The following is a 28000-nucleotide window of genomic DNA, read 5'->3' as shown; positions in this document are numbered from 1 at the left end:
ATGATAGTGCACTGAAGCTGCAGTTCAACAAAACCTTAAATATGTGAATTAGAAGGAAATTGTCTCGATTTGTGTAAAGGACGGTTGTTGGGATCAATAGAATGGAATTTTACTGTGTTTCAAAACTTTTAACCTTGCGTTATACGTAAATAGCACCGTTTATTTTATTTTATCTTCATTTCTTTTGGAAATGTCAAAGGTTGTCGTGCAAATTAGCATCAATAACACAGGCAGGAAAAGTGACAAGGCCATGCAAGGAGAGTTCAGGGAGCTAGGCCTGGAGCAAGGTGGAAAGCAGGACCTCCAGGGTTGTAATCTCGCAATTACTCTTCATGCTGCATGGTAGTGTAGCATGGAACAGGGAGATAGTACAGCTTCATTTATGGCTAAAAAGCTGGTGCAGCTCAGTGTTCAGAGATCAAGAAGGATGGAGTGTGGGGAAAGCATAGGGCACAAGAAAATGTTAAAAGAGAAAGGCAAACGTGGAATTTATTTAAAACTCTTATACCTAAATGCACTCAGTATTGGGAATAAAGTTGATGAGCTAATGGCACATATTGAGACGAAGAGGTACCACCTGGTAGGAGTCAGTGAAACATGGTTACAGCAAGATCAAGAATGGGAGTTCAATATCCAAGGGTACTCAATATTCCAAATGCCCAGATAAGGAGCAACAGGGGGTGGAATTGCTTTACTGGTTAAAGATGACATCAAGACTATATTAAGTAATGGTACTGATTCTAGGGACCAAAATGTAAATCAGTCTGGGGGGAAATAAAAAGGGAAGAAACCCCTTGGCAAGAGTAATTTACAGGCCCCGAACTCAGATGTACAGTACACTTACAAAGCTGGGCATAGTATAAACCAGGAAATAATGAAGGCTTATGAGAAGGACACAATGGTAATTATGGATGATTTGAGCATTCAAGTTGATTGGATTAATCAGCTTAATAACAGTAACCTTGAGAAAAGGTTCAGAGAACAACATGTCACGGAGCCAGTGAACTGGCTAGTTCAGATTTTAGTAGAAAGTGAGGACAGCAGATGTTGGAGATCAGAGTTGAGAGTGTGGTGCTGAAAATGCACAGCAGGTCAGGCAGCATCCGAGCAGCAGGAGAATCAATGGTTCGGCCGTAAGACCTTCATCAGGAATCATTCCGGATGAGGGGCTTATGCCCAAAACATTGATTCTCCTGCTCCTCAGATGCTGCCTGACCTGCTGTGCTTTTCCAGCACCACACTCTTGACTTAGTTCGGATTTTGAATTATATAACGAGGAAGGATTGATAAATGGTCTTGTGGTTAATGATCCTCTTGAAAAGAGTGACCATAACCATGGTAAAGTTTCAAATTCAGATTGGAAGAGTGAGACAGAGTTGCACACGAGGATTTGCCTAATCCTAAAATACAGGCTTGAGGAAGGAGTTGGCCCAAGTGGACTGGGTAAAAACATTAAAGGGCAAGAGACTTGAAGAACAGTGGCAAATACTTAGAGAAATACTAAATACTCTCAATTAAGGTATATTCCTGAGATAAAGTTAAAAATCACACAACTCCAGGTTATATAGTCCAATATGTTTATTTGGAAGCACTAGCTTTCAAACGCTGCTCCTTCATCAGGTAGCTAGTGGGGCAGGATCATAGGACACAGAATTTATAGTAAAACATCGCAGTGTCATCCAACTGATGTGATGTATTGAACAAACCTAGATAGCTGTTAAGATTTTAATCACATAGAATGTGACTATGGTTGCAGGTTTCCATTCATTAATATGTAAATCCCAGAACTTCTTTCAAATCACATTGCTGAGATAATAAAACCATAAGTTTAAAAGAACGCATCTTCTCAGCTCAGACAATGCATTAAAGGTGGGAGGTTAGAGTCTCTCTTTATTCCAGCCTTCAGTCAGACTAGTTCTATTTGCAATGTAGGAACTGATAAAATGTCACATGGACTAACTGCGTACAGATGTGCGCTTTTTGAACAAATGCAAATTCACCCCACAGACTTATGTGCATGTGCACGTGAGAGAGGGAGAGAGTTGGGGGGTGGGGAAAAGAGAGAGAGTGTGCACACATGTGCTTGATTGAGTTTGCGTGAGAGTGTGATGGAGTATGTGAGAGAGAGCGAGAGAGATGGGGTCACTTGTAGTGTGACGTGAATCTAAGATCCTGGTTGAGGCCATCCTCACGGGAACCAAACTTGGCTAACAGTCTCAGCTCGGCGACTTTGCATTGTTGCGTCTCCCTAAGTCCGTTTTGGCGGACCATCACCTGAAAATCCAAGGCCAAGTGTCCTTGACTGCTACAGTGTTCCTCGACTTGGAGAGAACATCCCTGTCTGAATATTATTGCACGGTGTCCATTCTTCCATTGTCATAGCGTCTGCTTGATCTCACCAATATACCATGCCACAGGGTATCCTTGCCTGCAGTGTATGAGATAGACAGCATTGACCAAGTCACAAGAGTACCCCACGCACGTGGTTGGTGATGTCCCCACATGTAATGGTAGTATCCATGTCAACATTCTGACAAGTCTTGCAGTGGTTGCCATGACAGGGTTGTATGGTGTTGTGGTCGATGTTAACCTGAAGGCCGGGCAGTTTGCTGCAGACAATGGTCTGTCATGGCAACATTGCAATGTTGTCATTGCAAACACTGGAAGATGTGTCAAGAGTGTCAACATGGATATTACCATTACAGTTGGGGACATTACCAATCACGCGTGTGGCAGATACTCCTGTGTCTCAGCCATCGCTGTCTATCTCATACGCTGCAGGCAAGGATGCCCCGAGGCATGGTACATTGGCGAGACCAAGCAGGTGCTATGACAACGGATGAATGGACAAAAATCGTTAGACAGGGATGTTCCCTCCAAGTCAGGGAACACCTCAACGGTCAAGGACATTCAGCCTCGAATCTTCAGCCTCCAAGGTGGACTTCGGGATACGCAAAAACACAGAAATGCCTAGCAGAGGCTGATAGCCAAGTTCTGTATGCATGAAGATGGCCTCAACCAAAATCTTGGGTTCACGTCACACTACAGGTGACTACTACACTATACACTCACGCACAAATACACACACACACAAAACTTCTCTCATACACATGCTCTTTCTCAGGCACACAAACACACACGAGCACACCTCCAACAGGCATATACTCCATCACACTTCCGCACAATCAAGCGCGCGCGCGCGCGCACACACACACACACGTCTTATGTGGTCTAAAAGTGCACAATCTATAGGCAGTCAGTCCATGGGATATTTTGTCAATTCCTACTTTGGAAACAAGACCAGTCTGACTTAAGGTTGGAATACAGACCTCACTCTAACCTCCCACCTTTAATGCATTGCCTGAGCTGATATGTCACTTTTTCTTAAAACTTAAGGTTTTATTATCTCAGCAATGTGACTTGAAAGAAGTCATATTACATATTAATGAGTAGAAACCTGCAACCATAATCACATTCTAATTGATTAAAGACTTAATAGCAATCTAGGTTTGTTCAATACATCACATCAGTTGGATGACACTTAGAATTTATAGTAAAAGTCTGTCCTATGATCCTGCCCCACTAGCTACCTGAAGGAGCAGCACTCCGAAAGCTAGTGCTTCCAAATAAACCTGTTGGACTATAACCAATGATTTTTTATTTTGTTCACCCCAGAATAACATCGACACCTCCACATCACATATTCCTGAGGGGAAGAGGAATTGTAAAAAAAACTGAAAAATCATCCATGGCTTAACAAGAGAGTAAAGGATAACAAAGGCAAAAACGAGGGTGTGTTAGAACGTAAACGTCAGTGGCACTCTGGGGGAAGTTATTAGAAATAAGGATAAGGTATTAAGTAAACTGATGGGATTAAAGGCTGATAAGTCCCCAGGGCCTGATGGCCTGCAGCGGAGGGTATTACAAAAGGAGACAGCAGAGACAGTGGATGAATTAGTTCTGAATTTTTCAAAATTCCCTAGATTCTCAAAGTGCCACTGCCACTGGATTGGAAACGCTAACGCTAATACTTTTTCAAACAAAAAGCAAGAAGTGGCAAACTATAGATCTGTTAGTGTGACCTCTATAGTGGGGGGGGGGGGGGGGGGGATGTTGCTGGAGGCAATTGTAAAGGAAGAGATAACTGAACACTTGGTAAAACAAAGCTCAATTCACCGGTGTCCACATGGTTTCACGAAGGGTAAGTTGTGCTTGACAAACTTGGAGTTCTTTCAGGTTATAACCAGCAAGATAAATAATGGGGATCTGGTGGATATGGTATATCTAGATTTCCAGAAGGCACCTGACCATGTGCCGCATGAAAGACTATCCTGGAAGGTTAGGGGTTAAGGGTAGAGTATTGGCTTGGATAGAGGATTGGCAGTTTGATTAAAAAAGGTAATAACAATGACTGCAGATGCTGGAAACCAGATTCCGGATTAGTGGTGCTGGAAGAGCACATCCATGCTGCCTGAACTGCTGTGCTCTTCCAGCACCACTAATCCAGAGTTTGATAAAAAAGCAGAGTTAAATGGTTCTTTCTCTGGATGGCAAGTTGTAACTAGTAGGATGTGCAGGGTTTAGTTCTCAGACCTTAACTATTTATAATCTATATAAATGATCTGCAAGCAGGGACAGAATGTAACATAGCAAAATTCACATATAATATTAAAATAGGGAGGAAATCAGGCAGTGAAGAGGAGATAAAGAGTTCACAGATGAACATTGCACTGCTGCCACACAGCACCAGGAACCTGGGTTCAATTCCACCTTCAGCCAACTGTCTGTATGGAGTTCACACTTTCTCCGTGTCTGCGTGGGTGTCTTCCTAGAGAGGTGGATTACCCATATAGTGTCTAGGGATGTGCACATTAGGTGGATTAGCCATGAAAAATGCAAGGCCACAATGATGGGGTGAGTCTGGGTGGAATGTTCTTCAAACAGTTAGTGTGGACTTGGTGAGTCTGCTTCCACACTGTAAGGAATCGATGATATTGATAGGCCAAGAAAATTGCCCAGAATCTGGCAGATGGAGTTTTATGGGGATAAGTTAAAGGTTGTTCATTTTGGCCAGAAAAATAAAAGGGCAAATTATTATTTAAATGGGAAGCACATTCAAAATGCATCAATGCAGAGGGATTTAGATCTCCTTATGCATGAATTGTAGAAAGTGGGCACGCAGGTGCAGTTAATAATAAAGCAAATGGAATCCAGGCATTTATTGTAAGAGGACAGGATTATAAATAAGTTTTGTTCACAATTATATGAGACCACATCAGGATAATGTGCCCAATTTTGATCTCCATATTTGGGTAAGTTAAAAATCTCACAACACCAGATTAAAGTCCAACATGTTTATTTGGAAGAACAAGCTTTTGGAGTGCTCTTCCTTTGTCAGGTAGCTAGCTTCATCAGATCCAAATAAACCTGTCCACCCCAGTCTGACACGGACACCTCCATGTTATTTGAGGAAGGATATATTAGCACTGGAGGTAGTTCACAAGGTTAATTCCAGGGATGAAAGCACAAAGAGCTGTTGAATAGCTTAGGTTTGTACTCATTCAATTTCAGACAAATGAGGGGACATCTGATTGAGGTATATAAAATGCTAAAAAGGATTGATAAGGTGGATGTGGGACAGTTTTAAACAGAGGGAATAGACAGAGTGAGAGGAGATAGTTTTGCCTCATCTCAGCTTTGATCCTATTTCTCTCAAAGAGTTGTAAATCTGTGGAACTCTCTGCCAGATACAGTGGAGGCAGAATCAATCAACAGATTCAAGAAAGAGGTAGGTATGTTTTTGATGAAAAGCGAGATAAAGGGCTATGAGGAGCAGGCAGGAGAGTGGAGTTGAGACCAGGATAAGATCAGCCATGATCACGTTCAATGGTGGAGCGGTCTCGAAAGGCTGAAATGCCTATTACCACTCCTAATTCCTAGGGAAACTTCGGTTTCATTGTTAAAGCTGAACCTGCAGCATCTGAAAGCACCACACTATTAAAACCAAAACAAAACTGATCTAACAACACATATTTTAGCCTGAGATCTTACTTGTCCAGTACGTCAGCCAGGATCATAACATGAACCAATGACTCCCTATGTGACTTGGTATCATACATTTTAGAACATAGAACATAGAAGGATACAGCGCAGTACAGGCCCTTCGGCCCTCGATGTTGCGCCGACCGAATCCTACCTAACCTATACTAGCCCAATAACTTCCAAATGCCTATCCAATGCCCGCTTAAATGACCATAAAGAAGGAGAGTTCACCACTGATACAGGCAGGGCATTCCATGAACTCACAACCCGCTGTGTGAAGAATCTACCCCGAACATCTGTCCTATACCTACCACCCCTTAATTTAAAGCTATGTCCCCTAGTAACACCTGACTCCATTAGCGGTAAAAGGTTCTTAGTATCTACCCTATCTAAACCCCTAATCATCTTATACACTTCTATCAGATCTCCCCTAAACCTTCTCTTCTCCAATGAGAACAGCCCCAAGTGCCTCAGCCTTTCCTCATAGGATTTTCCTACCATTCCAGGCAACATCCTGGTAGACCTCCTCTGCACTCGTTCTAAAGCTTCCACATCCTTCCTATAGTATGGCGACCAAAACTGCACACAATACTCCAGATGAGGCCTCACCAGAGTCTTATACAACTGCAACATGACCTCAGGACTCCGGAACTCAATTCCTCTGCCAATAAAGCCCAGTACACCATATGCCTTCCTCACAGCACTATTTACCTGGGTGGCAACTTGCAGAGATCTGTGTACATGGACACCAAGATCCCCCTGCTCATCCACACTACCAAGTAGCCTACCATTAGCCCAGTAATCCATCATCTTGTTATTCCTACCAAAGTGAACGACTTCGCACTTAGCTACATTGAATTCCATTTGCCACATTTCCGCCCAGCTCTGCAACTTATCTATATCCCGCTGTAACCTACCACTTCCTTCCTCACTATCCACAACTCCACCGACTTTTGTGTCATCCGCAAACTTGCTTACCCAGCTTTCAAGTCCTTCCTCTAGATCATTTATAAAGATAACAAAAAGCAATGGTCCCAAAACAGATCCTTGTGGTACACCGCTAGTAACTGCGCTCCAAGATGAACATAATCCATCAACTACTACCCTCTGTCTCCTTCCAGCCAGCCAATTCCTAATCCAAACCTCTAATGTATCCTCAATGCCATACCTCCGTAGTTTTAGCATTAGCCTACCATGGGGAACCTTATCGAACGCCTTACTAAAATCCATATACACAACATCTACTGCTTTACCCTCGTCCACTTCCTTAGTCACCTTCTCAAAGAACTCAATAAGGTTTGTGAGGCACGACCTGCCCTTCACAAAACCATGCTGGCTATCCCTGATCACGTTATTCCTACCCAGATGTTCATAAATCTTATCCCTTACCATTCTCTCTAAGACTTTGCCCACCACTGAAGTCAGACTCACTGGCCTATAGTTACTAGGGCTATCCCTACTCCCTTTCTTGAACAATGGGACCACATTCGCTATCCTCCAGTCCTCTGGTACTATTCCCGTTGACAATGACGACATAAAAATCCAGGCCAGTGGCTCTGCTATCTCCTCCCTAGCTTCCCATAGGATCCTGGGGTAAATGCCATCAGGCCCAGGAGACTTATCTATATTCATCCTTTCCAATATTCCCAAAACCTCTTCCCTGCATATTTCCAGGGCATCCATTCTAATTATTTGTGATTCCATATTCACATCAGCAACAGTGTCCTGTTCCTGAGTGAATACTGATGAAAAGTACTGATTTAATGTCTCTCCAATCTCCTCCGCCTCCACACACAACTTCCCACTACTATCCTTGACTGGACCGATACCTACCCTAGTCATCCTTTTATTCTTGACATACCTATAGAAAGCCTTTGGGTTTTCCCTAATCCTACCAGCTAAAGACTTTTCATGTCCCCTTCTCGCTTCTCTTAGCTCCCTCTTTAGCTCCTTCCTGGCTACCTTATAACTCTCAATCGCCCCTACTGAACCTTCACGCCTCATCTTTACATATGCCGCCTTCTTCCCTTTCACAAGGGACTCCAATTCCTTACTAAACCACGGCTGCCTCACAAGGCCCTTTACACCATGCCTGACTGGTACATACCTATCGAGGACACGCAGTAGCTGCTCCTTGAACAATCCCCACATCTCATTAGTGTTCTTCTCTTGAAGCCTGTTTTTCCAATCCACACATCCTAAGTCATGCCTCACTGCATCATAATTTCCCTGCCCCCAGCTATAACACTTGCCCTGCGGCGCACGATTATCCCTCTCCATCACTAAAGTAAAAGTCACCGAGTTGTGGTCACTGTCCCCGAAGTGCTCACCTACCTCCAAGTCTAACACCTGGCCTGGTTCATTACCTAGAACCAAATCCAATATAGCCTCCCCTCTTGTTGGCCTGTCGACATATTGGGTCAGGAAACCCTCCTGCACACATTGTACAAACACCGACCCATCTAATGAACTCGAGTTTTGCCTTAAGATTCCTAGGAAGTGAAGTTTTAATCATATTAAAGGTACTATACAAGTTGCTGCAGTCACAACATAGAAAATAGGAACACAAAGAGGCCATTCGGGCTTGAAGCTGCTCTCTGTCATTCATCACGACCATGGCTGACCATCCAACTCAATAGCCTTATCCCGCTTTCTCCCCATAACCTCTGACCCCATTCACCCCAAGTGCTATATCTAGCTGCCTCTTGAATCTGTTCAATGTTTTGGCATCAAATACTTCCTGCGGTAATGAATTCCACAGGCTCACCACTCTTTGGGTGAAGAAACATCTTATCTCCTTCCTAAGTGGCCTACCTGGAATCCTCAGACTGTGACCCCTGGTTCAGGACACACCCACCATTGGGAACATCCTCCTTGCATCTACCCTGTCTAGTCTTGTTAGAATTTTATAAGTTTCTGAGATTCCCCCCTCATTTGTCTGAACCCCAGCGAAAACAATCCTAACCTCGTCAATCTCTCCTCATACGTCAGTCCTGCCATCCCTGGAATCAGCCTGGGAAACCTTCGCTGCACTCCCTCAAGAGCAAGAGCATCCTTCCTCAGAAAAGGAGACCAAAACTGCCCACAATATTCTAGGTGTGGCCTCACCAAGGCCCTGTATAACAGCAACGACACATCCCTGCTCCTGTACTCGAAACCTCTCACAATCAAGGCCAACATTTCATTTGCAGAGGAGATGACCTGGGGGGTGCAGTGAGAGAGAGACTCACTGAAATCCTTGTAGACTTCTTTACCACCTGCTGCGCCTTCAGCGACTGGTACACAAGGTCATCCAGGTCCCACTGCACACTGTCCTCTCCCAATTTACAGCCATTCAGGTAGTAGTTTGCTTTATTTTTGCTTCCAAAGTGAATAACCTCATATTTATCCAAACTAAACTACATCTGCCATTGATGTGCCCACTCACCCAACCTGTCCAGATCATGTTGAAGGATCTCTGCATCCTTGTCACAGTTCACCCTCCCACCCAACTTGGCATCATCTGCAAACTTTGAGATGTTACATTTTGTTCCTTCATTCAAATCATTAATCTATATAGTGAATAGCTGGGGTTCCAGCATGGATCCCTGTGGTACCCCACTAGTTACCAGTTGAAAAAGACCCATTAATTCCGAAACTTTATTTCCTCTCTGCCAACCAGTTTTCCATCCATCTCAATACACTACCACCAAACCTAAGCATTTTAATCTTGCACAATACTCTCTGATGTGAAACTTGGTCAAACGCTTTCACAAAAATTCCAAAGATACCTTATTGACTGGCTTCCCCTTGTCAACTCTATTAATTAATTACATCTTCACAGAATTCCAACAGATTTTCCAACCTTTTCAGATATCCCAGAATTGTCAATTAGGGCTAGGCGTGTCATTGAAAGATAATGTTCTTGTGCACTGCTTAGAGATCCTCCTTTCTGAACATATGGTATTATTCAATATATAACAGAAGGATAGTTTATTTACCTTCTTGGTGTCAACCGTGAATCCAGGCTGCCAGTCTTCATGGTAATTGTGTCTGTAAACAGCACATCTTTTGCTGGAGATGCCAGGGCTTCAGAGTGTGACAGTGATGAATGCATCCTCTGCTGCTGTAGTCGTTTCAGTGTGGCATACCCAAATGCATCACGTGGGCTTGTATAACTAAAGTTGTAGTCGGTCAGGCTTTTTATGGTAGTAACTGAAGGTGCTTTCAGTGATTGCGCCCTTCGGGGGAGCGTGTGAGACGACCCCAGAGGGACCAGTGACACAGAGTTTGACTTGGACAGAGGTAGGTGATTTGACTGGGGAGTAAGGGAGACATTGGTCTTCACTGTCCGTGCACTGACGATTGTATTCAGGCTGCCACAGTCTGTGTCAGCATTGGCAGGGTCCAGGCGGACTGTTTCACCAGATGGACTTGAACTGACAGAACTCATAGAGCTAATGCCACTAGTCGTTGTATCAGTGTTAAAGCTCTGGCTGCGGCTTTTGAACTGTGTGCCAGTCGTGCTGTCACCCATAGACCGATCCTTTATGATCTGTTCCTGGTGATTATCTCCCAACATAGTTTTTGGGCGCTTTAGTTCAGACTCAGAGATGCTCTGTGAGCTTCCTCTGTTGCCATGATCCCTACTCCCAACAAAGGAGGTCTCCAAACTCAATGTGTGGCTCTTGTGCAATCGGTTACCATTGAAGATGCTGGTAAACACCTCAGTGTGCAAATACTCAGTGCTGTTGGCTGGTTCAGTGACAGCACGAATGCGCCGCTGAACCTGCTTCGTATCTGCTGCTGCCTTGCTGGACTTGGAATCGTTGCCACTGCGCAGTTTCTTGCTAGGTAGTGAAGTCAGATTATTGAAGAAGCGCCGAGTGACAAATCTAGATGAGCTGAGGATGCTCAAGGGGCTTCGTTCCTTCTCTTTAGCCGATTTGGGCTTTTCCAAAGACTGATCACCCTCCTCAGTGATATCTAGGAAAAAAGTGCTGGTTGTGCTGCTGCCATAGCGATCATCTTCCATAATAAACATGCCTGTAACACAAAGAAGCCCACAGCACATCCATTAACTTATATATGCGATGTAAGGAGCTCTATGGAATCTTGCCCAATTGAGATTGTTAAAGCTGAAATAGGACAAACTGCAACTGATTGTTGCAGCCACCTCAAGATAGAGCATTTAACATTTCGGAACTTGGCTTCAATCTCCCTCTGTCAGAACTTACTGCAGAAAGCACTGCACCTCTCTGCCATTTGCAATGGCATTGGGTTGGTAGATTATGAGGTCTAGCCTCGGTGATAGTGACCATGAAACTATTGCGAATATTTGTAAAAACCCATCCAGTCCACTAACATCCTGTAAGGAAGAAAATGTGGTACCCTCATCTCTCTGACCTATGTGTGACTCTTAGCGAAATGGCCCGCTCTTCACGGTTTTCTATGATTGAGCAAACCGTTCAGTTCAAGGGTCGTTTCAGGATGACAACAAATGCCAGCACAGCCACATCCCACGGAAGATTAAAAAAATGCTGCTTCCCCTTAGCATTTTCTGATCTCTTTGGCCACAGGAGCCAGCTCTATTTCTGATGATTACTATGAAATTGCCAAGTGATGTCTCTATTTTATAATGTGAGTTACTCTGTAGATTTTTAGGCTCAACTTCAATTGGGTAGTTGAACCTTATACATACAGTTGCCAAGCCTCCCCCAGCAGAGATCAACACTCCCAGGAGAGATGATTTGGAGATGCCAGTGTTGGACTGGGGTGTACAAAGTTAAAAGTCACACAACACCAGGTTATAGTCCAACAGGTTTAATTGGAAGCACACTAGCTTTCGGAGCGACGCTCCTTCATCAGGTGGTAGTCAGGAGAGAGGAGAGAGGAATGCAAACATTGTATGATGAGGAATTAAGCAACCAGCCAGCAAACACTGCACATTTCACTCAGAGATCCACGCTGAAGGGAAGATAACTTCATTATGCTGAGAGCACTGAGGCAAGTCCCACTTCATATGATACTCACTCTGAGGCACTGACTCACTCTCGCTGTTATGCCTGGAACTGGTAGATTCAGAGTTGAGGCTCAACGTACTCGGGACTGAGGACAACTCATTGTACAGCTGCTCCATGTCATCAGGAGCCACAGGCCAGGGCTGCAAGCGGCTGTGCCTGACTGAATCCCAACCATGGCTTTTCAGGATATCACACCCCTGCTTTGTTTTTGCCAAGAGACCCAGTACGTACAAACACGTCCTGTGGGAACAGAAAAAGGAACACAGATCAGTGGACATAAAAGGCACCCTTAAATGCATTTTTGAAGGCACAAATGCAGAGGTTATCTGGCCATTTTATTAGGATTTTTACTGGAGAATAAGATTCAGAATGATTATCAGACCTGTTAGTGGAGAAAATAATTCAGAGGGACATTCACTTATCATTCGCTTCTATCCATTACTTCATCGATTGGTAATTATCCTAGAAACATACTTCCACAATGATGTGGAGGTGCCGGGGTTGGACTGGGGTGGACAAAGTTAAAAACCACCCATCAGGTTAAAGTCCAAAAGGCGTCTCACTCACATGCAGGCAGACACCCCTACAAGTCTATGGGGTGAATCTGCATTTGTAGATACATTCTATCTTGTTCAAAAAATACATAATCTGTAGGCAGTCAGTCTTTGTGACATTTTATAAATTCCTACATTGGAAATAGAATCGGTCTGACTCAAGATTGGGATACAGATAGTCTGTAATCCCACACCTTAAATCCATTGTTTGAATTGAGATGTTATTTTTTTAAAAATCGTAAATTAGCTCAGAAATGTGACTTGAAAGTTGTTCTGGGATTTACATATTAATGATGCAAAACCTGCAACCTGTTCTAAGTGATTAAAGACTTAATAGCTATCAAGATTTGTTCAATCCATCGCATCAGTTGTATGACACTTTGATATTTCAGTATAAGTTCTGTGCCCTATGATCCTGCCCCACGAGCCACCTGACAAAGGAGTAGTGCTCAAACTTCCAAAAAAAACCTGTACTTCCAAATAAACCTGTTGGACTCTAAGCTGGTGTTGAGATTTTTAACATAACTAGCAATGATATAATTTTCACAAAACCATGCTGACCGCAGCTTATTTTTCAAACACTTGTATTTACTGCAGTACTTCTACCAACAACACAAGTTCACTGTCTCTTCCGTGCATCTCTTTTCCAGTGCAGTTATGTAGTGCCCATTGCTTGGGATCAGTATAAACATGTTGCACATTGCTATATGGTAACTGTAACAGCAGCACCATTAACAAATATCAAATATCCGCAGAGCTGACAAACACAGCAGCTTTTCTAACTGAAACATCAGGTACTATGTTTGTATGGTGCTACTGCCAAGATATTATTAATGACTTGGAAGAGGGAGTCGAAGGGTGGGTCAGTAAATTTGCAGACGATACGAAGATTGGTGGAGTTGTGGATAGCGAGGAGGGCTGTTATCAGCTGCAAAGGTACTTAGATATGAAGAAAAGCTGGGCTGGCAGATGGAATTCAACCCTGTCAAGTGTGAGGTTGTCCATTTTGGAAGGACAAATAAGAATGCAGAATACAGGGTTAACGGTAGGGTTCTTAGTAAGGTGGAGGAGCAGAGGGATCTTGGGGTCTATGTTCATAGATCTTTGAAAGTTGGCACTCAGGTGGATACAGCTTGTAAGGAGGCCTATGGTGCATTAGCGTTCATTAGCAGAGGGATTGAATTTAAGAGTCGTGAGGTGATGTTGCAGCTGTACAGGACTTGGGTAAGGCCATATTTGGAGTACGGTGTGCAGTTCTGGTCGCCTCACTTTAGGAAAGATGTGGAAGCTTTGGAGAGGGTGCAGAGGAGATTTACTAGGCTGTTGCCTGGAATGGAGAATAGGTCGTACGAGGATAGGTTGAGAGTGCTAGGCCTTTTCTCATTGGAACGGCGAAGGATGAGGGGTGAATTCATAGAGGTTTATAAGATGATCAGGGGAATAGATAGAGTAGACAGTCAGAGATTTTTTCCCCGGGTACAACAGTGTGTTACAAGGGGACATAAATTTAAGGTGAAGGGTGGAAGATACAGGGGGGGATGTCAGGGGTTGGTTCTTTACCCATAGAGTGGGGGGGGGGGGGGGCATGGAATGCACTGCCTGTGGGAGTGGCAGAGTCAGAATCATTGGTGACCTTTAAGTGGCAATTGGATAGGTACATGGATAGGTGCTTAATCTAGGACAAATGTTCGGCACAACATCGTGGGCCGAAGGGCCTGTTCTGTGCTGTATTGTTCTATGTTCTATATTGTGTTGAAAATGGCTTGTTACTTTTGGTGTAGGCATACCTGCAGCGCTGTTAGGTAGGGCGTTCCAGGAGACTGAACTAGTTACAATGAACGAACAGTGAGATGGAGTGGGACTTAGATAAACTTGCAGGTGGTGCTCCATGCCTTGATGTTGCAGGTTTGGAAGATGTTATGAAAAAAGCCTTGGTGAGTAACTCAGGTAATCTTGTAGATGCTATAAATTGCTGATGCTGGTGATAGAAGTAAATGTTGAAGGTAGTAGAGGGGATGCCAGCCAAGCCATACCATTATTCTAATGGTATCAAACTAAAGTGTTGTTGGAGCTGCACCTATCCAGGAAAGCGGGAGTATTCGTCGCAGTCCTGACATGTGCCTTGTCGATGATGAACAGGCTCTAAGGTGTCAGGAGGTGAATTGCTAGCAAGCATTCCTAGCTTCTGACCTGCTGTTGTAACCAAAATGTTTACACAGTCCTGGAATTTGTGTTGTGCGAACGTGCCACTATCAGTCCAAATGTGAATGCTATCCAGGTCTTACTTATGTGTGCACAAACAAAAGAGGGATCCCGGTACCTGGAAGAGAGCTGAAAAACTGGAAGCCCTTTGAAGTATTCAGATACTTTATTAAGACTTGGGACTCATCATCAGGGAAAGTTATTTACCTTATACATTAGCAAAATATCAGAAAGCAATAAGTACAGTCTATATATTCAACGAATACAGCAAACTTCAATAATCCGCAGTGATTCAGATGAGGGAAAGTTTGTTACTGAGGCATTCAGGCACCGAGAGAGACTACCTCACTATCATGCTTATTTAGATCCACATAAGAGTGAGGAGCAAGAGTAGGCCATCTGGGCCTTCGTGCCTGCTCTGCCATTTGATAAGATCATGGCTGACCTTTTCATGGCCTCAGCTCCACCTCTCATCACAACCCTTAATTCCTTTACTGTTCAAAAAATTATTTATCTTAGCTTGGAAAACATCTACTGAGGAAGCCTCAACCACTTCACTGAGTGGGGTATTCCATAGATTACAACCCAGTAGGTGAAGAAGTTCCTTCTCAATTCGGTCCTAAATCTGCTCCCCCTAATTTTGAGGCTATGCCCTCTTGTCCTAGTTTCACTCGCCAGTGGAAACATCCTCCCTACCTCCATCTTACCTATTCCCTTTATAATTTTATATACTTTGTTAAGATTCCTCCTCCTTCATTCTTCTAAATTCCAATGAATATAATCCCAGTTTACTCAGTCTCAACTCTGAAATCAACCTAGTGAACCTCCTCTGCTCCCCCTCTAGTGCCAGTACATTCTTTCTCAAGTAAGGAGACCAAAACTGCACACAGTACTCCAGGTGTGGCCTCACCAGCACAGCTGCAACATAACCCCTCTGCCTTTAAACTCAGTCCCTTTTGCAATGAAGGACAAAATTCCATTTGCCTTCTTAATTATTCGTTGCACCTGTGTCCAACCTTCTGTGGCTCATGCACAAGGAGACCCAGAGTCCCTCTACACAGCAGCATGCTGCAATTTCTTACCATTCAAGAAATAGCCCTTATTACTGTTATTCCTACCAAAACGGATGACTTCGCATTTATTAACATTGTATTTTATGCGCCAAATCTTTGCCCACTTACTTAACTATCTATGTCCCTTTGCAAATTTTCACAGTCCTCTGCATACTTTGCTCTGCCACTCATCTAAATGTTGTCCACAAACTTCTGCACACCTACATGTCACCCCCAGCTCCAAATCATCTCTAAGTTGTGAATAATTGCGGTCCCAACACTGCTCCCTGAGGCACACCACTAGTCACTGATTTTCAAACAGAGCAGCGCTCACTTATCCTCACTCTTTGTTTCTAGTTGGTTAGCAAACCCTCTACATATGCTAATACATTGCCTGTAACACCATGCATCTTTATCTTATGCAGCAGCCTTTTGTGCAGCACCTTGTTGAATGCCTTTTGGAAATCTAGATACACCACATCTGCTGGGTCCCCGTTGTCCACCACGTTCATAATGTCTTCATAGAATCCCAAACAAATAATTAAGCCCGACGGGCCTTTCACAAACCCATGTTGCATCCGCCCAGTGGGACAAATGGGTGGCACATTCCATGATATTTACTACTTACCCTCTAACAGAGAGAATTTCACAAGTGTGGGCCAGGGCTATAACATCTGGGATGACGTTCTCCTCCTGAAGCAAATTCAATCCCCAATTTGACGAGCCAATGTTACCCTGAAATGCACATCACATTCAGGTTAGAAGCTTCTTACTAACCAATTTCTTGCATCACTTATGCAGAAAGAAAAACAAAAAGCATGAATCAGAAAGGGAACATGGCAACTGTAAGCACGGTTAAACAGATGGGTTTGGAGCAGGTTTTGAAGGTAACAGTAGTGTAGGGCTGTCTGTTACACTTCCCTGCTGCTGTTTGACAGCCAGGTCAGGGAGTGCTATTGCAGCTTTTTTTTGCTTGATCCCAGCTGGTCTCATTTATAAAAAAATTCTTGGGATGTTACAGTCATTGCCAGGGTCACAATTTTTTGCGCAGCATTATGTGAAGAGTTAACCATATTGCTGTGGGTTTGGATTCACATGTAGGTCAGTTCAAATAGGGGTGGCAGACCACTTTCCCTAAAGGACATCAATGAATCAAATTAATATTTACAATAACTGGCAGTGAATACATGGTTGCGAGGGAGATGGCTTTTTATTTCAGACTTTTAATGAATTTGAATTCCCCATCTGCAACAGTGTCACTAGAGCAGAGAACCCATGCCCCTAGAGTATTAGTGTGGTGTTCTGGATTACTAGTTCAGTGACATTAGCACTATGCCACCAACTTGCTGCTATTTCTCCCATGATGGGGCATTCCAGACAAACTAAGCTGCATGGCAGTTTTTACAAGCTGAGTTTGAGCCTGGTAGGCTGCAAACTTTCTTTGGCAATCACTGTGCCAATCAGAGCCAAAATCTGCCCTCAGGGTTCAGAACACTTCCCCTGGCTCTTAAACCCATTCTTCACTCACTTCACTGGGCTCTGGCACCAATACACCAGACGTATTTTCAGACTGACCTCAACTATCTCTTCACCATGGAAGACTGGCTGCAGTCCTGGTAGCAGACACACAGGTCATTGCTGGAACTACAGATGGGCTGAGAGTTCTTTAAGGTGTCCCATCCTGAGACAATTAGTACCCTACTAAGTGTAAAATGGCTGTGATGCAACTGGGTTTTCTGTACCTGAATTCCAAACTGATGAGTGTGGAAAATGCAGTGCATCAAAAAATGTATAGAGATATGGTTTCACAGAACTGAGCTGGAATGAATGCTAGATTGACAAGAAATTAAGATTTATGAAATAGGAATAGCCACTGTGTTTGCTGTGCCCATCAATAAATATAATGCTAATCTAATTGCTGTCTGAATTCCAATTGTATGCTTCCCATTGTTATAACTCTCAAGTCCATTACTGACTAAAATTCTGGCTAAATCAGCCTCGAATAAATAGATTCAAATGAGGCAGACTTCACTGCTTTGTGGGCTAGAAAATTCCAAATATTTCTGTCATTTACATCCAATGATTTCCTCTTCTCAGACTGCAGAAAGAATGAGGGTTGATGAAAATCAGGAATTAGAGCAACAGTGTGTGCAGGGGCCGGAATTTACAGTTAAATGTCATCATAATGGCAAGATACAGTAAAAAGTATTTGCAGAGCAAAGATCTCATTGTCAACATCGTGGATAGGGTGTTGGAGGGACATGGTCAAAAGCCTTCTGAAAGTCCAGGAAAACATATCTCCTTTATCCACTGTGCTTGTTATGAGGATGTATCAAGCACAATATGCCCTTCATAAATCCATGCTGATTCTGATCTGGTCACTTTCTTCCAAGTGTTCTGCTATTACATCTTTTATAATGTACTACAGCATTTTTCCCACTACCAATATCAAGCTAACCAGTGTATAATTCACTGTTTTCTCAGACTCCCTTCTTAAATATTGGGGTTACGTCAGCTACCCTCCATAGAAAACTTTTCCAGAGTCTATACAAGTTTCAAAGATGACCATCTGCTATTTCTAGGGCCACTCAGTATCCTGGCCAGAGGGATTTATCTGCCTTTAATTCCTTTAGTTTCTCTAATACCTTTTCCCCATTAATTTCTTCCAATTTCTCCTTTCCATTAGGACCTCTGCTCCCTATATTTTGTCTTGCTTGTGAAGACGTAACTAATGCTTGCATTGGATTAGCCTGCCATCCCATGGTTGTCGATTATAAATTACCATATTTCTGACTATAGGGAACCTATATTCACCTTTACTAATCTTTTTCTCGTCATAGCTAGCTTAATAGGTCAAAAATTACACTCAAAATCTTAAAAAGGAAATAATTTTTTTATTTTGGGAAACGGAGTAATATGGAACTAACCTGCCAATAAAATGATCAAGTCAATGATCTTGTGATTCAGTCGAGTGTGGAAATTTTGTATGCAACAGATATAATAATTTTTCATTCTGCATTAGTTTGGCCTCTTGATGCATGTCCCTGAAAACGTTTATAATGGATTGACCATGCGGCGGAGTGTTACCAAGTTATCTTCTATCCTGCTAGCTATTTTCCCCAAGAAAAGCTAATTGCATTTTTAAAGTTTATTATTATTGTAACTGAAGAAAGTATCTGGATTAAATAAAATTGTCCATAGAGAAACTTTTGCTGTCCAGTCCTTACTTTTTAAAGTGAGAGGAGAAACATTTTAAAAGGAGCCTGAGGAACAATTTCTCCAGAGAGTGGGATGTGGAATGAACTGCCAGAGGAAGTGGTAGGTGCAGGTAAAATTACCACATTTAAAAGACATTTGGATAGGAACTTGAATAGGAACGATTTAGTGGGATATGAGGCAAGTGGGCAAATGCAGGCAAGTGGCAGTAGTTTAATTTGGGAAACTCGGTTGGCATGAACAAGTTGGACTGAATGGGCTGCTTCTGTGCTGTATGACTCTATATACCTGTAGAAGATTTTATTATCAGTTTGAATGCTTCTTGCAAACTCATTCTATTTCCTCCCTCATAATCAGTTTCTTTTTCTCCATTTGCCAGATTATAAATTGTTCCCAATCCTCAGGGATGCCACTTTTTTTGGCCAATTTGTATGCCTCTTCCTTGAATTTGATACTATTTCCCTTGTTAGCCATTTTATTTTTATGTCAGACTGGCATTTTGTCGTTCTTCTACCCACTCTTTAAATATTTGCCATCACCTATTAACTATCATCCCTTTCAAGAATAATCCCAATTTATCATAGGTAGCTCAGGCCTCAGACCATCACAATTTCCTTTACATCACTTCTCCCTCTGACCTTCTCCCTCATCTTTATTCACCTATTGCTTTCCCAGCTACCTTCCCCCAACCCTTTCCCATTTATCTCTCAGCCCCAACCCACAAGCCTCATTCCTGATGAAGAGCTTATGCCCGAAACGTCGAATCTCCTGCTCCTTGTGTACTGCCCAACTGGCTGCGCTTTTCCAGTACCACACTATTATGAATTCATGAGCATAGTCTCAGAGACAACTAGTCCCTCTCCATAATTAAGAATTCTGTTCCATAGCAATCCCACTTCCGTAAGAGTACACACACAAATGGATTGTCAACCATTCCTTTCTTGTTACATAATACAGAATCAAGGATGACATTTTATCCATTTGTTTCCTCAATACATGATTCATAAAACTAGCATATAAATATTCCAATAATTCCTCCTCTATGGTATTGTTACAAACTTAAATCACCCAATCTATATGTAGATTGAAGTTACCCATAATTACAACGGTACCTTTACAACTTGCATTTATAATTTCCTTTTTAGTGCCTTTCCCAACATTACTACTACAGTTTGGTATATACAACTGAAATTATTATTTTTTGCCAATGTTTCTAAGCTCAAACTCATACAGATTCTACTTTCTCAGAACTAATATCCTTCCTCACACACACATTAATTTCCTTTTTAAAATCAGCCATGCTACACCACCTCCTTTTTCTTTTTGGCTATCCTTCCTAAAAAGTGAAAGCCCCTGGATATTCGGTTCCCATTCCTGGCCATGGTGCAGCTATGTCTCCCTAATCCCTACGATATCACATCCATTCAAACCTAGCTGGGTAACTAATTCATTCATTTTATTGTGAATGCTAGAGAATTGATCAATATGGAGGTTGTGTATAAATCATAACCCTTTCATTTGCTGCAATAACCAATGATGCACTGCTTAATTTATTCTAACTCCCACACATTTGCTAAATTTTTACTTGGGTTAGGAGCAATGCAGGAAATACATGGGAACACCACTACCTGCAATTTTCCCTCCAAGTCTTTCACCATCTTGACTTGGAAATATATCATCCTTCCTTAACTATGGCTCAATCCTTCCCTAATGGAATTGCAGTTTCAAGTGAGGACACTCGCATATGATCTCTTGTGTGAAAGCATGTAGGGATATTAGTGCATTTACTACAGCAGCTAGGAAAAGAAAACTGCTATAAACAAAGGCTAGAAATTGGAAAAGAAAAGAAAACAATTGTACCAAGGCCCAGAGTGCTGCTTTCAGCTGCTTTATGCCATCCCATTTATCCAGTACGGGTGAACGCACAGTGTAGCTCAGGTCTGGAACGATGCTCTGTAAATAAAAACCACCAACATTCTCAAGAATCACTTCTTAGCCCATCAAACACTTGCAACACAGAATTAGATACAAAATAAAGCTTTCTCTAAGCTGTCCCCATTCTAGGGCAGGATTAGACGCAGAATAGAACTCTTCCCAAATCTCTATATCTGCCTTTGACACACAAACCCTGATTTCATGTGAAATTAGAAAAGAAAATACTGGTATCTCTACATAAAGGGAAAAAAAAGTTATTGTTTCAGACCTCTGCATCTTGTTTTCAAAACTGCAACCTTTAGTCATATAAATATACTGCATCTGTACTAAATCATTCTGCACTATACACGCGCAATACCTTCCTCACCTGCGCTTCTAATAAATGACAGCCAGTTTTATGATGAACCAACTGGCCATAAAGGTGAATTGGCAAGTAAACATAGGGTCTTTGTAACCTAGAAACAAAAAAAAACAAAGTACATGAATAAAACTATAGCAGTCAAAACTAAATTCCCTTCAAAGTTAGATCTAGGACTGTCAAACATATTTCTAGATTTCTGTCTGGTTTTCAAAGACTGATAACAGAAGAACTTGTCTTTATATGGCTCTCTGTCAAATTTCAGGTTATTGCAGAACTCTTCACATACAACAAATTACTTCCAATGCTGTCACTGCACCACTTAGATGAACTTTTATGCACCGCAATGAAATTAATAACCTGTTAAGGCTAATGTAGTAACTATATTCAGTCCCAATTATTTCAACCATAGCTGGCTGTCATTTAATTAGTTGATGACTAAAAATATTGCTTACATGCAATGGCTGAAGATTGATTCTGCAATAATTACATTTCTTTAATCCTGTTGCAAGCTACCTGACCAGTTAAGTGCAAACATTTATTAGCCTAAATCTACATGTAATCTACATGTAGTTGCACATATGCTACAAACATTAATTCTGGTCCAAATTTTCAATGTCTGAATTATGGAGTTCTGAAGAAGGGTGACCGGACCTGAAACGTTAACTCTGCTTTCTCATCACAGATGCTGCCAGACTTGAAGTTTTCCAGCAATTTCTGCTTTTGATTTCCAGCATCTATAATTCTTTGTTTTTTTTCCAATATCTATGCTCTTCTGTTGTGAAACAGAGATGGAGTGCTAAGGAACGTGTAGACATTACAAAGATAAATTCTCTTCTTCACTAAATTGTTACTGACCAATTTCACACGATGACACCATTTCACAGGTGGAAACAGAACCCAACTGGATTTCACTGCAGATAATCCAAATACAGAGGAACCTCGATTATCTGAACAAGATGGGTGGGCACTATTTTGTTTGGATAATTGATTATTTGGTTAATTGGATTTGTTCTGGGGCTTGGAATTTTCCATGAAGTCCGCTCCCCGTTCAGGAGACTAGTCCGCAGCACACTGCGCGCAAACCCCCGCGGCCGCTCCAACCCAACCCTGTCCAACACTGCCCCCCCTGTCCATACTCAACCCGGTTTGTTCCTGCCCGCCCCCAAACCCATCCACCTCCACACACACCCACCCCACCCAGCCCTGCCCCCCCCCCCACAAACCCATCCAACACCGCCCCATACCTCTCTCCAACCACCCCCCCCACACCCCACCAGACTCTACACCAACAGTAAGGCAGCCTTTGTGGGTTAAGTCTCCAAATAGTGCGCGCACACACAAATGCATACAACCTTTTACTGCAACTTTTTGACAGGTTCCATCTCTGCCTCGTACAGGAACAATGTTGTACAGATTATCTGGGGAAGGGGGTTTAGGGTACACCCTGTGTAGAACTCCAGGGAAAGGGGAAAGTGCGGGGGGACGGGAGGTCAGTCATTTGAAGATGGCGCCTGGACTGTACGGGACCGCTTTCGGCAGCATTTCAGTGAGCCAAGTTTGTTTTTAATCATTGTACCTGTAAACAAATTATGCGATCAGTGTCGAAACAGTTCTTCGACATAATGTTTCTATCGGGATCTAGATATCTCCTTTGGACAATTCAATATTTGGATAATCAAGGTTCCTCTGTAGTTCCAATGTACTAGTAATAATCAAAATTTTACACTGTGAAACTTGACACTGGTGGGACTATTCAGTTTGTTCAGTGGTGTGCAGGCCACTCTAGAATCATAATCCTCATGGTTGCAACAGATGTTTACATGTTTGTCCCACCATTAAACTGCAGAAACCTCCTCCTTTCCAAATCCTCTCTTCCTTCTACAAAATGTCTTAAATCCAAGCTGAACGTTACTCAATCATGACTTCTTGATTTCTCTTCTTAAAAACGGTGATGCCAGCAATTTGGACCCTGGTCCTCCAAATACCCCTGTCATTTCAAAAAGCGCTACTTTTCAGCTATAAAATTAATGCAAGAAAGTTTCCAACCATTGACAAGGGATTCACGCAAATCAACACCGTGACTAGGAACTCAAAAGAATTTTTTATTTATTAAATAGTTAATATCAGTTTTCCTAGTCTCACCTTTGGTTACTGCGTCGAACATAGTTTTCACCATCAGCTGGCTTGCGGTATGTAGTGAGTGCCTCGTTCAATTGTTCTTCAATTAGATCTACATATTTCAAGTTGTATTCCTAAAAGCAAATACAATGTTGGTGCATTGCTTTCTAAACTATTGATCCTCTAAATATTTAGACCTAAACACGTACTGGGAATTTTATAGAGCACTGCATTAAAACACACTGGGCCATAGGATTAAGTTTAACATTTAATATTTGCTCAGTTTTCAATTAGTTGTTCTGGACATTTGCAATCAAACAAACTTGCCAACTAAGCTCAGGATTGTAAAAGCAGCGCCTTGTTGAATTTCAGAATTTTCATATAAACTCTATGAGCTGCTTGGATCCATGCGTTACCCAGCTGATGAACAGCTTTTGTTGTAAGGAGACACAACGAATAGCTAACATTGTGGAGAATGTCAATTTCTTTGGAGTTTAATGCATCAGAATGATCACACTCAAATGTAAGGTTCCTAAAAGAGTTTGAGAACTATCTAGAATGGAGGATCACAGTCCTAGCATAGGAGGTGAGATACTTACGGCTGAGATGAGATTTATCTTCCTTATCCAAAGGCGATGGAAAATCAATAACTGAACAGACTTACTGGAGAGTAATTTAAACTCAAAATTTTAGGATAGTTTGCTGTTAAATTGGTGGCGGGTATGGCCTACCAAAGAAAAAAGGAAAAGTGCAAACCATATACAAAGGAGTCTGAATAAGGCAAACTGACGAAAGAAAAGAGGTGAAAGAAACCTACGAGATCTTGAGTTGTATTGGCAGGCGAATTTAGTGCAGATTCCAGAAGATGATATGACATTAACACAAGATCAGAAGACTCTCGTGCATGCTGCAACTGTCGGGTCCCAGAAACAACTGACCCAGCAACCTGTGTACATGGGGTAGAATACCAGGTAGGCATCCACCTGAACAACTCACATGTTGCTTTTTTGCTTCCCTTATGGACTAACCATTATTAGCCAAGAATGACTTAGTCCAAAGTGAATCTTTGCAGAGAGAAATCCATTCCCGCTTTCTAACCCCACCCCAAATTCTAGGGGTGGGTGTTTTTTGGACTATTTAGAAGTGTTAACCATTGCTGCACCTTTCTGGGATAGTTTTGCATGATTTGTAAAGTTGTTTTTTGAATTTTGACTAAAAGTGAGAGAAAATAATGCTTTTAAATCAAGAAAACAGAGCAAGGAGATGCATGTTGTTTTAAAAACAAGTTACTGGAACAGGCAATGAGGGAGCATTCCAGACAGACTGGAACTGTTTGCATGTTCAGCACAGGTTTGCCTTCAGACATTCATTTGTAGATGGTAAACACTGTTGACACGGTGTAAAAAATGAGGTCTGCAGATGCTGGAGATCACAGCTGAAAATGTGTTGCTGGTCAAAGCACAGCAGGCCAGGCAGCATCTCAGGAATAGGGAATTCGACGTTTCGAGCATAAGCCCTTCATCAGGAATGCTGATGAAGGGCTTATGCTCGAAACGTCGAATTCCCTATTCCTGAGATGCTGCCTGGCCTGCTGTGCTTTGACCAGCAACACATTTTCAACTGTTGACACGGTGTGCCAATAGTGGAAAGAACAAATGTTGAAGGTGTTAAATGTGTGCCAATCAAGCTAGTTGCTTTTGTCCTAGACAGTATTGAACTTCAAGTGCAGCAGTTTTATTAAAAAACTTCCAATTTAAATCTTGATCATTGTTTTAACATCACACTTACCTTTTGCCATTTCTCCAATTGTTTGGTAACATAACCTCTTTCATGCAGGTAATGGAACCCCTTTGGAATGGACAAAAAGCTGAAAAAACGAACAATAGAATTTCCATCAGAAACCCAGTCAGCAACTTAGCAAAACACCAAGATTGGTACAGTAAGAGAATTAAAAGCTATGTCTACTTAGAAACACCACTGGGCCTTTGTTTTCATTCTAAGTGTACAGCAATTTTCACACAAATCCATGCACACTCGTGCATGGTCAAAAACTGCGTACACCAATGCAATATTAACGCTTGTATCATATAGCTGCTTTGTTCTTTCATGCTAATGAATGTGAACTACTTGAAGAGTCCTGTGCATGCAGTGATTTTGTGAATGGAATGGAACATCAAAGCAGAAATTAGTACTCTGAAGAAATGCATTACAGAAATAAGGAGACATTTCTTCAGCCAGAGAGTAGTGGGCCTGTAGAATTCATTGCCACGGAGCACAGTGGAGGTCGTGACATTAAAAGTCTTCAAGACAGAGATTAATAAATTCTTGATCTCTCAAGGAGTTAAGGGCTATGGGGAGAGTGTGGGGAAGTGAAGTTGGAATGTCCATTAGCCATGATTAAATGGTAGAGTGGACTCGATGGGCTGAATGGCCTTACTTCCACTATGTCTTATGATCTTAGGTTCGAAAACAAGAAAGCAATTTTAAAGCTGTGCTAGAATTGAGAAAGAACTGCATTTCCAGCCTTTTGTGACCTTTAAAATTCCGTGATTACTCCAGCCTTGAGATTGAGAAGCATGTTAGAAATAACACCCCATACAACTCAGTGTCAAGAAGCTGAACACATTGCAGACTTTTCGCTCTGGCGTGCTGGAGGCTGAGGGATGACCTTATAAAGGTTTACAACCATGACAGGCACAGATATAGTGAGTAGCCAAGGGTTTTTTCCTCCCCCCAAGGTAGGGGAGTCCAAAATTAGAGGGCACAAGTTTGTGGTGAGGACAAGATGTTAAAAGGACCCGTGTGGAAACTTTTTCCACACAGATGGCGGTTTGTAATGTGGAGTGAATTGCCAGAGGAAGTGATAGATGCGGATACAGTTACAATATTTAAAAAGGCTTTTGGATAGGTACATGAATAGGAAAGGTTGAGGGGGACATGGGCAAAACACATGCAAGTGGGACTAGTTTGGTTTGGGAAACATGTTTGGCGTGGACGAGTTGGACCAAAGGATCTGCTATTGTGCTGTATGACTCTATAATAGATGTATACCAGGTTACCATCATTATGACTGCAACAGCATCCAGCATACTTGGAGTTCCTGATGTTAGGCTACAACTATTAAGCCACATGTGAGTCTTACAGGAGGTATCTTCACATCAAATTGACCAGGTAGATTTGGCCTCTGCTATTCATTCACTGCTGGGACATTTCACGGCTTTTAATCCATGTTAAAACAAGGTCAAAGTCAAGGTTAGAACTTTAACCCTATCTCACAGCATGTTAGAGCTTTGACCCTAGCTCCATCTTGGTTTTTGTAATATTCCATTCTTCATTTCTCAATCTGTTAAACCCTGAATTCAGCAGCTGACAAGTACCACATGAACATTTCCAACAAGGAGGGAAGGGGAGAAGCAAATTCTCCATTTGCTTCTTTCATCCTCTAATGGAGAAACTAACCAGTGAAACCAAGGATCCACGCAAGTGTAAAGGATAGCCAAGGTCTTTTCTCCAGGGTAGGGGTGTCCAAAGCTAAAGGGCATAGCTTTGAGCCGCGAGGAGAAAGATTTAAAAAGGGATCTGAGGGACAACTTCTTCCACACAGAGGGTGGTCTGTATAAGGAACAAGCAGCCAGAGGAAGTGGTTGAGGCGTCACAAAGCTGGCCCCTTTTTTATCTAAAAGCTGCTCCTTTTCTCAAGGATACTGTGTTCTTTGTTTTTTTCAGAGGGGTTGTAAACCAGCTCCTGTTTCTGATTAACCTCTGTAACAAACCAGTCTAAAGGGTATTGAGAGGCCATTTTGTTTACAGTATATGTAAACAGATGAGACGTCAGGCCAAAATGTCATGTTTTAGAAGTGACCTGTACAATGAAAGGGGAGTGGTCAGCTCGAGCTGAGCAGTTTAGTCCAGAACTAGCTAGCAGTTCAGCTGTGTGGAAACAGGATCTCGCTCTCTCTCCTTTGCCCTTCTAACTTTAATCTGTAAGCAATTGTTCCATTTTTACTTTTTCTTTGTGTTTCATTCTGTAATTTTGTGAATAAACTTTTGTCTATTTTAAAACCTGGTAGTCAACCTCGCTAACTTACTCTGGGTAATTTTCACTATACACTTACTGAAACAAATTGCAAAGTTATGATCTGGGCTGCCTGCTTAAGGAGGTTTTGAGTGGTCTGGCCTAGTCCATAACAGAGGCAGGTACAATTACAACACTTAAAAGATATTTGGACAGGTGGTTTGATAGGAAAGATTTAGAGGAATAGGTGCCAAATTCAGGAAAATGGGACTACTTCAGTTTAGGAAAGCTGGTCAGCATGGATGAGTTGGGCCAAAGGGCCTGTTTCTGTGCAGTAGGACTATGACATAAGCACAGAAAGCTTGGATTAGTGGGAAAGGGCAGGAAGAAACATAAAAGTCGGGGAGAGGAGACAGGATCAGTTGGCAATTAAGAAGGCAAATGTACCGTTAACATGCATTTCAAGAGGGCAAGAATACAGGGCAGAAATGTTCTACAGTCTG

General features: G+C 42.3%; 1 protein-coding gene across 1 annotated transcript in view; it reads right to left on the bottom strand.

Moving 5' to 3' along the window:
* rictora (RPTOR independent companion of MTOR, complex 2 a) overlaps positions 1-28000 on the bottom strand; it is a 212927-nt gene that overhangs the window by 31351 nt on the left and 153576 nt on the right. Inside the window, exons 25-31 of the mRNA XM_060834273.1 lie at positions 25271-25349; positions 23507-23616; positions 21371-21458; positions 20929-21021; positions 16481-16587; positions 12055-12284; positions 10023-11067 (exon numbers count right to left, since the gene is read on the bottom strand). Coding sequence (XP_060690256.1) covers positions 10023-11067; positions 12055-12284; positions 16481-16587; positions 20929-21021; positions 21371-21458; positions 23507-23616; positions 25271-25349 — 1752 coding nt within the window. The remainder of the gene's footprint in view (positions 1-10022; positions 11068-12054; positions 12285-16480; positions 16588-20928; positions 21022-21370; positions 21459-23506; positions 23617-25270; positions 25350-28000) is intronic.

This window comes from Hemiscyllium ocellatum, chromosome 2 (assembly GCF_020745735.1).
Source record: "Hemiscyllium ocellatum isolate sHemOce1 chromosome 2, sHemOce1.pat.X.cur, whole genome shotgun sequence".
In the NCBI taxonomy this organism is placed as follows: Eukaryota; Metazoa; Chordata; class Chondrichthyes; order Orectolobiformes; family Hemiscylliidae; genus Hemiscyllium; species Hemiscyllium ocellatum.
The sequence above is the reverse complement of the archived record's forward strand: the minus strand, read 5'-3'. Positions and strand labels throughout refer to the sequence as shown.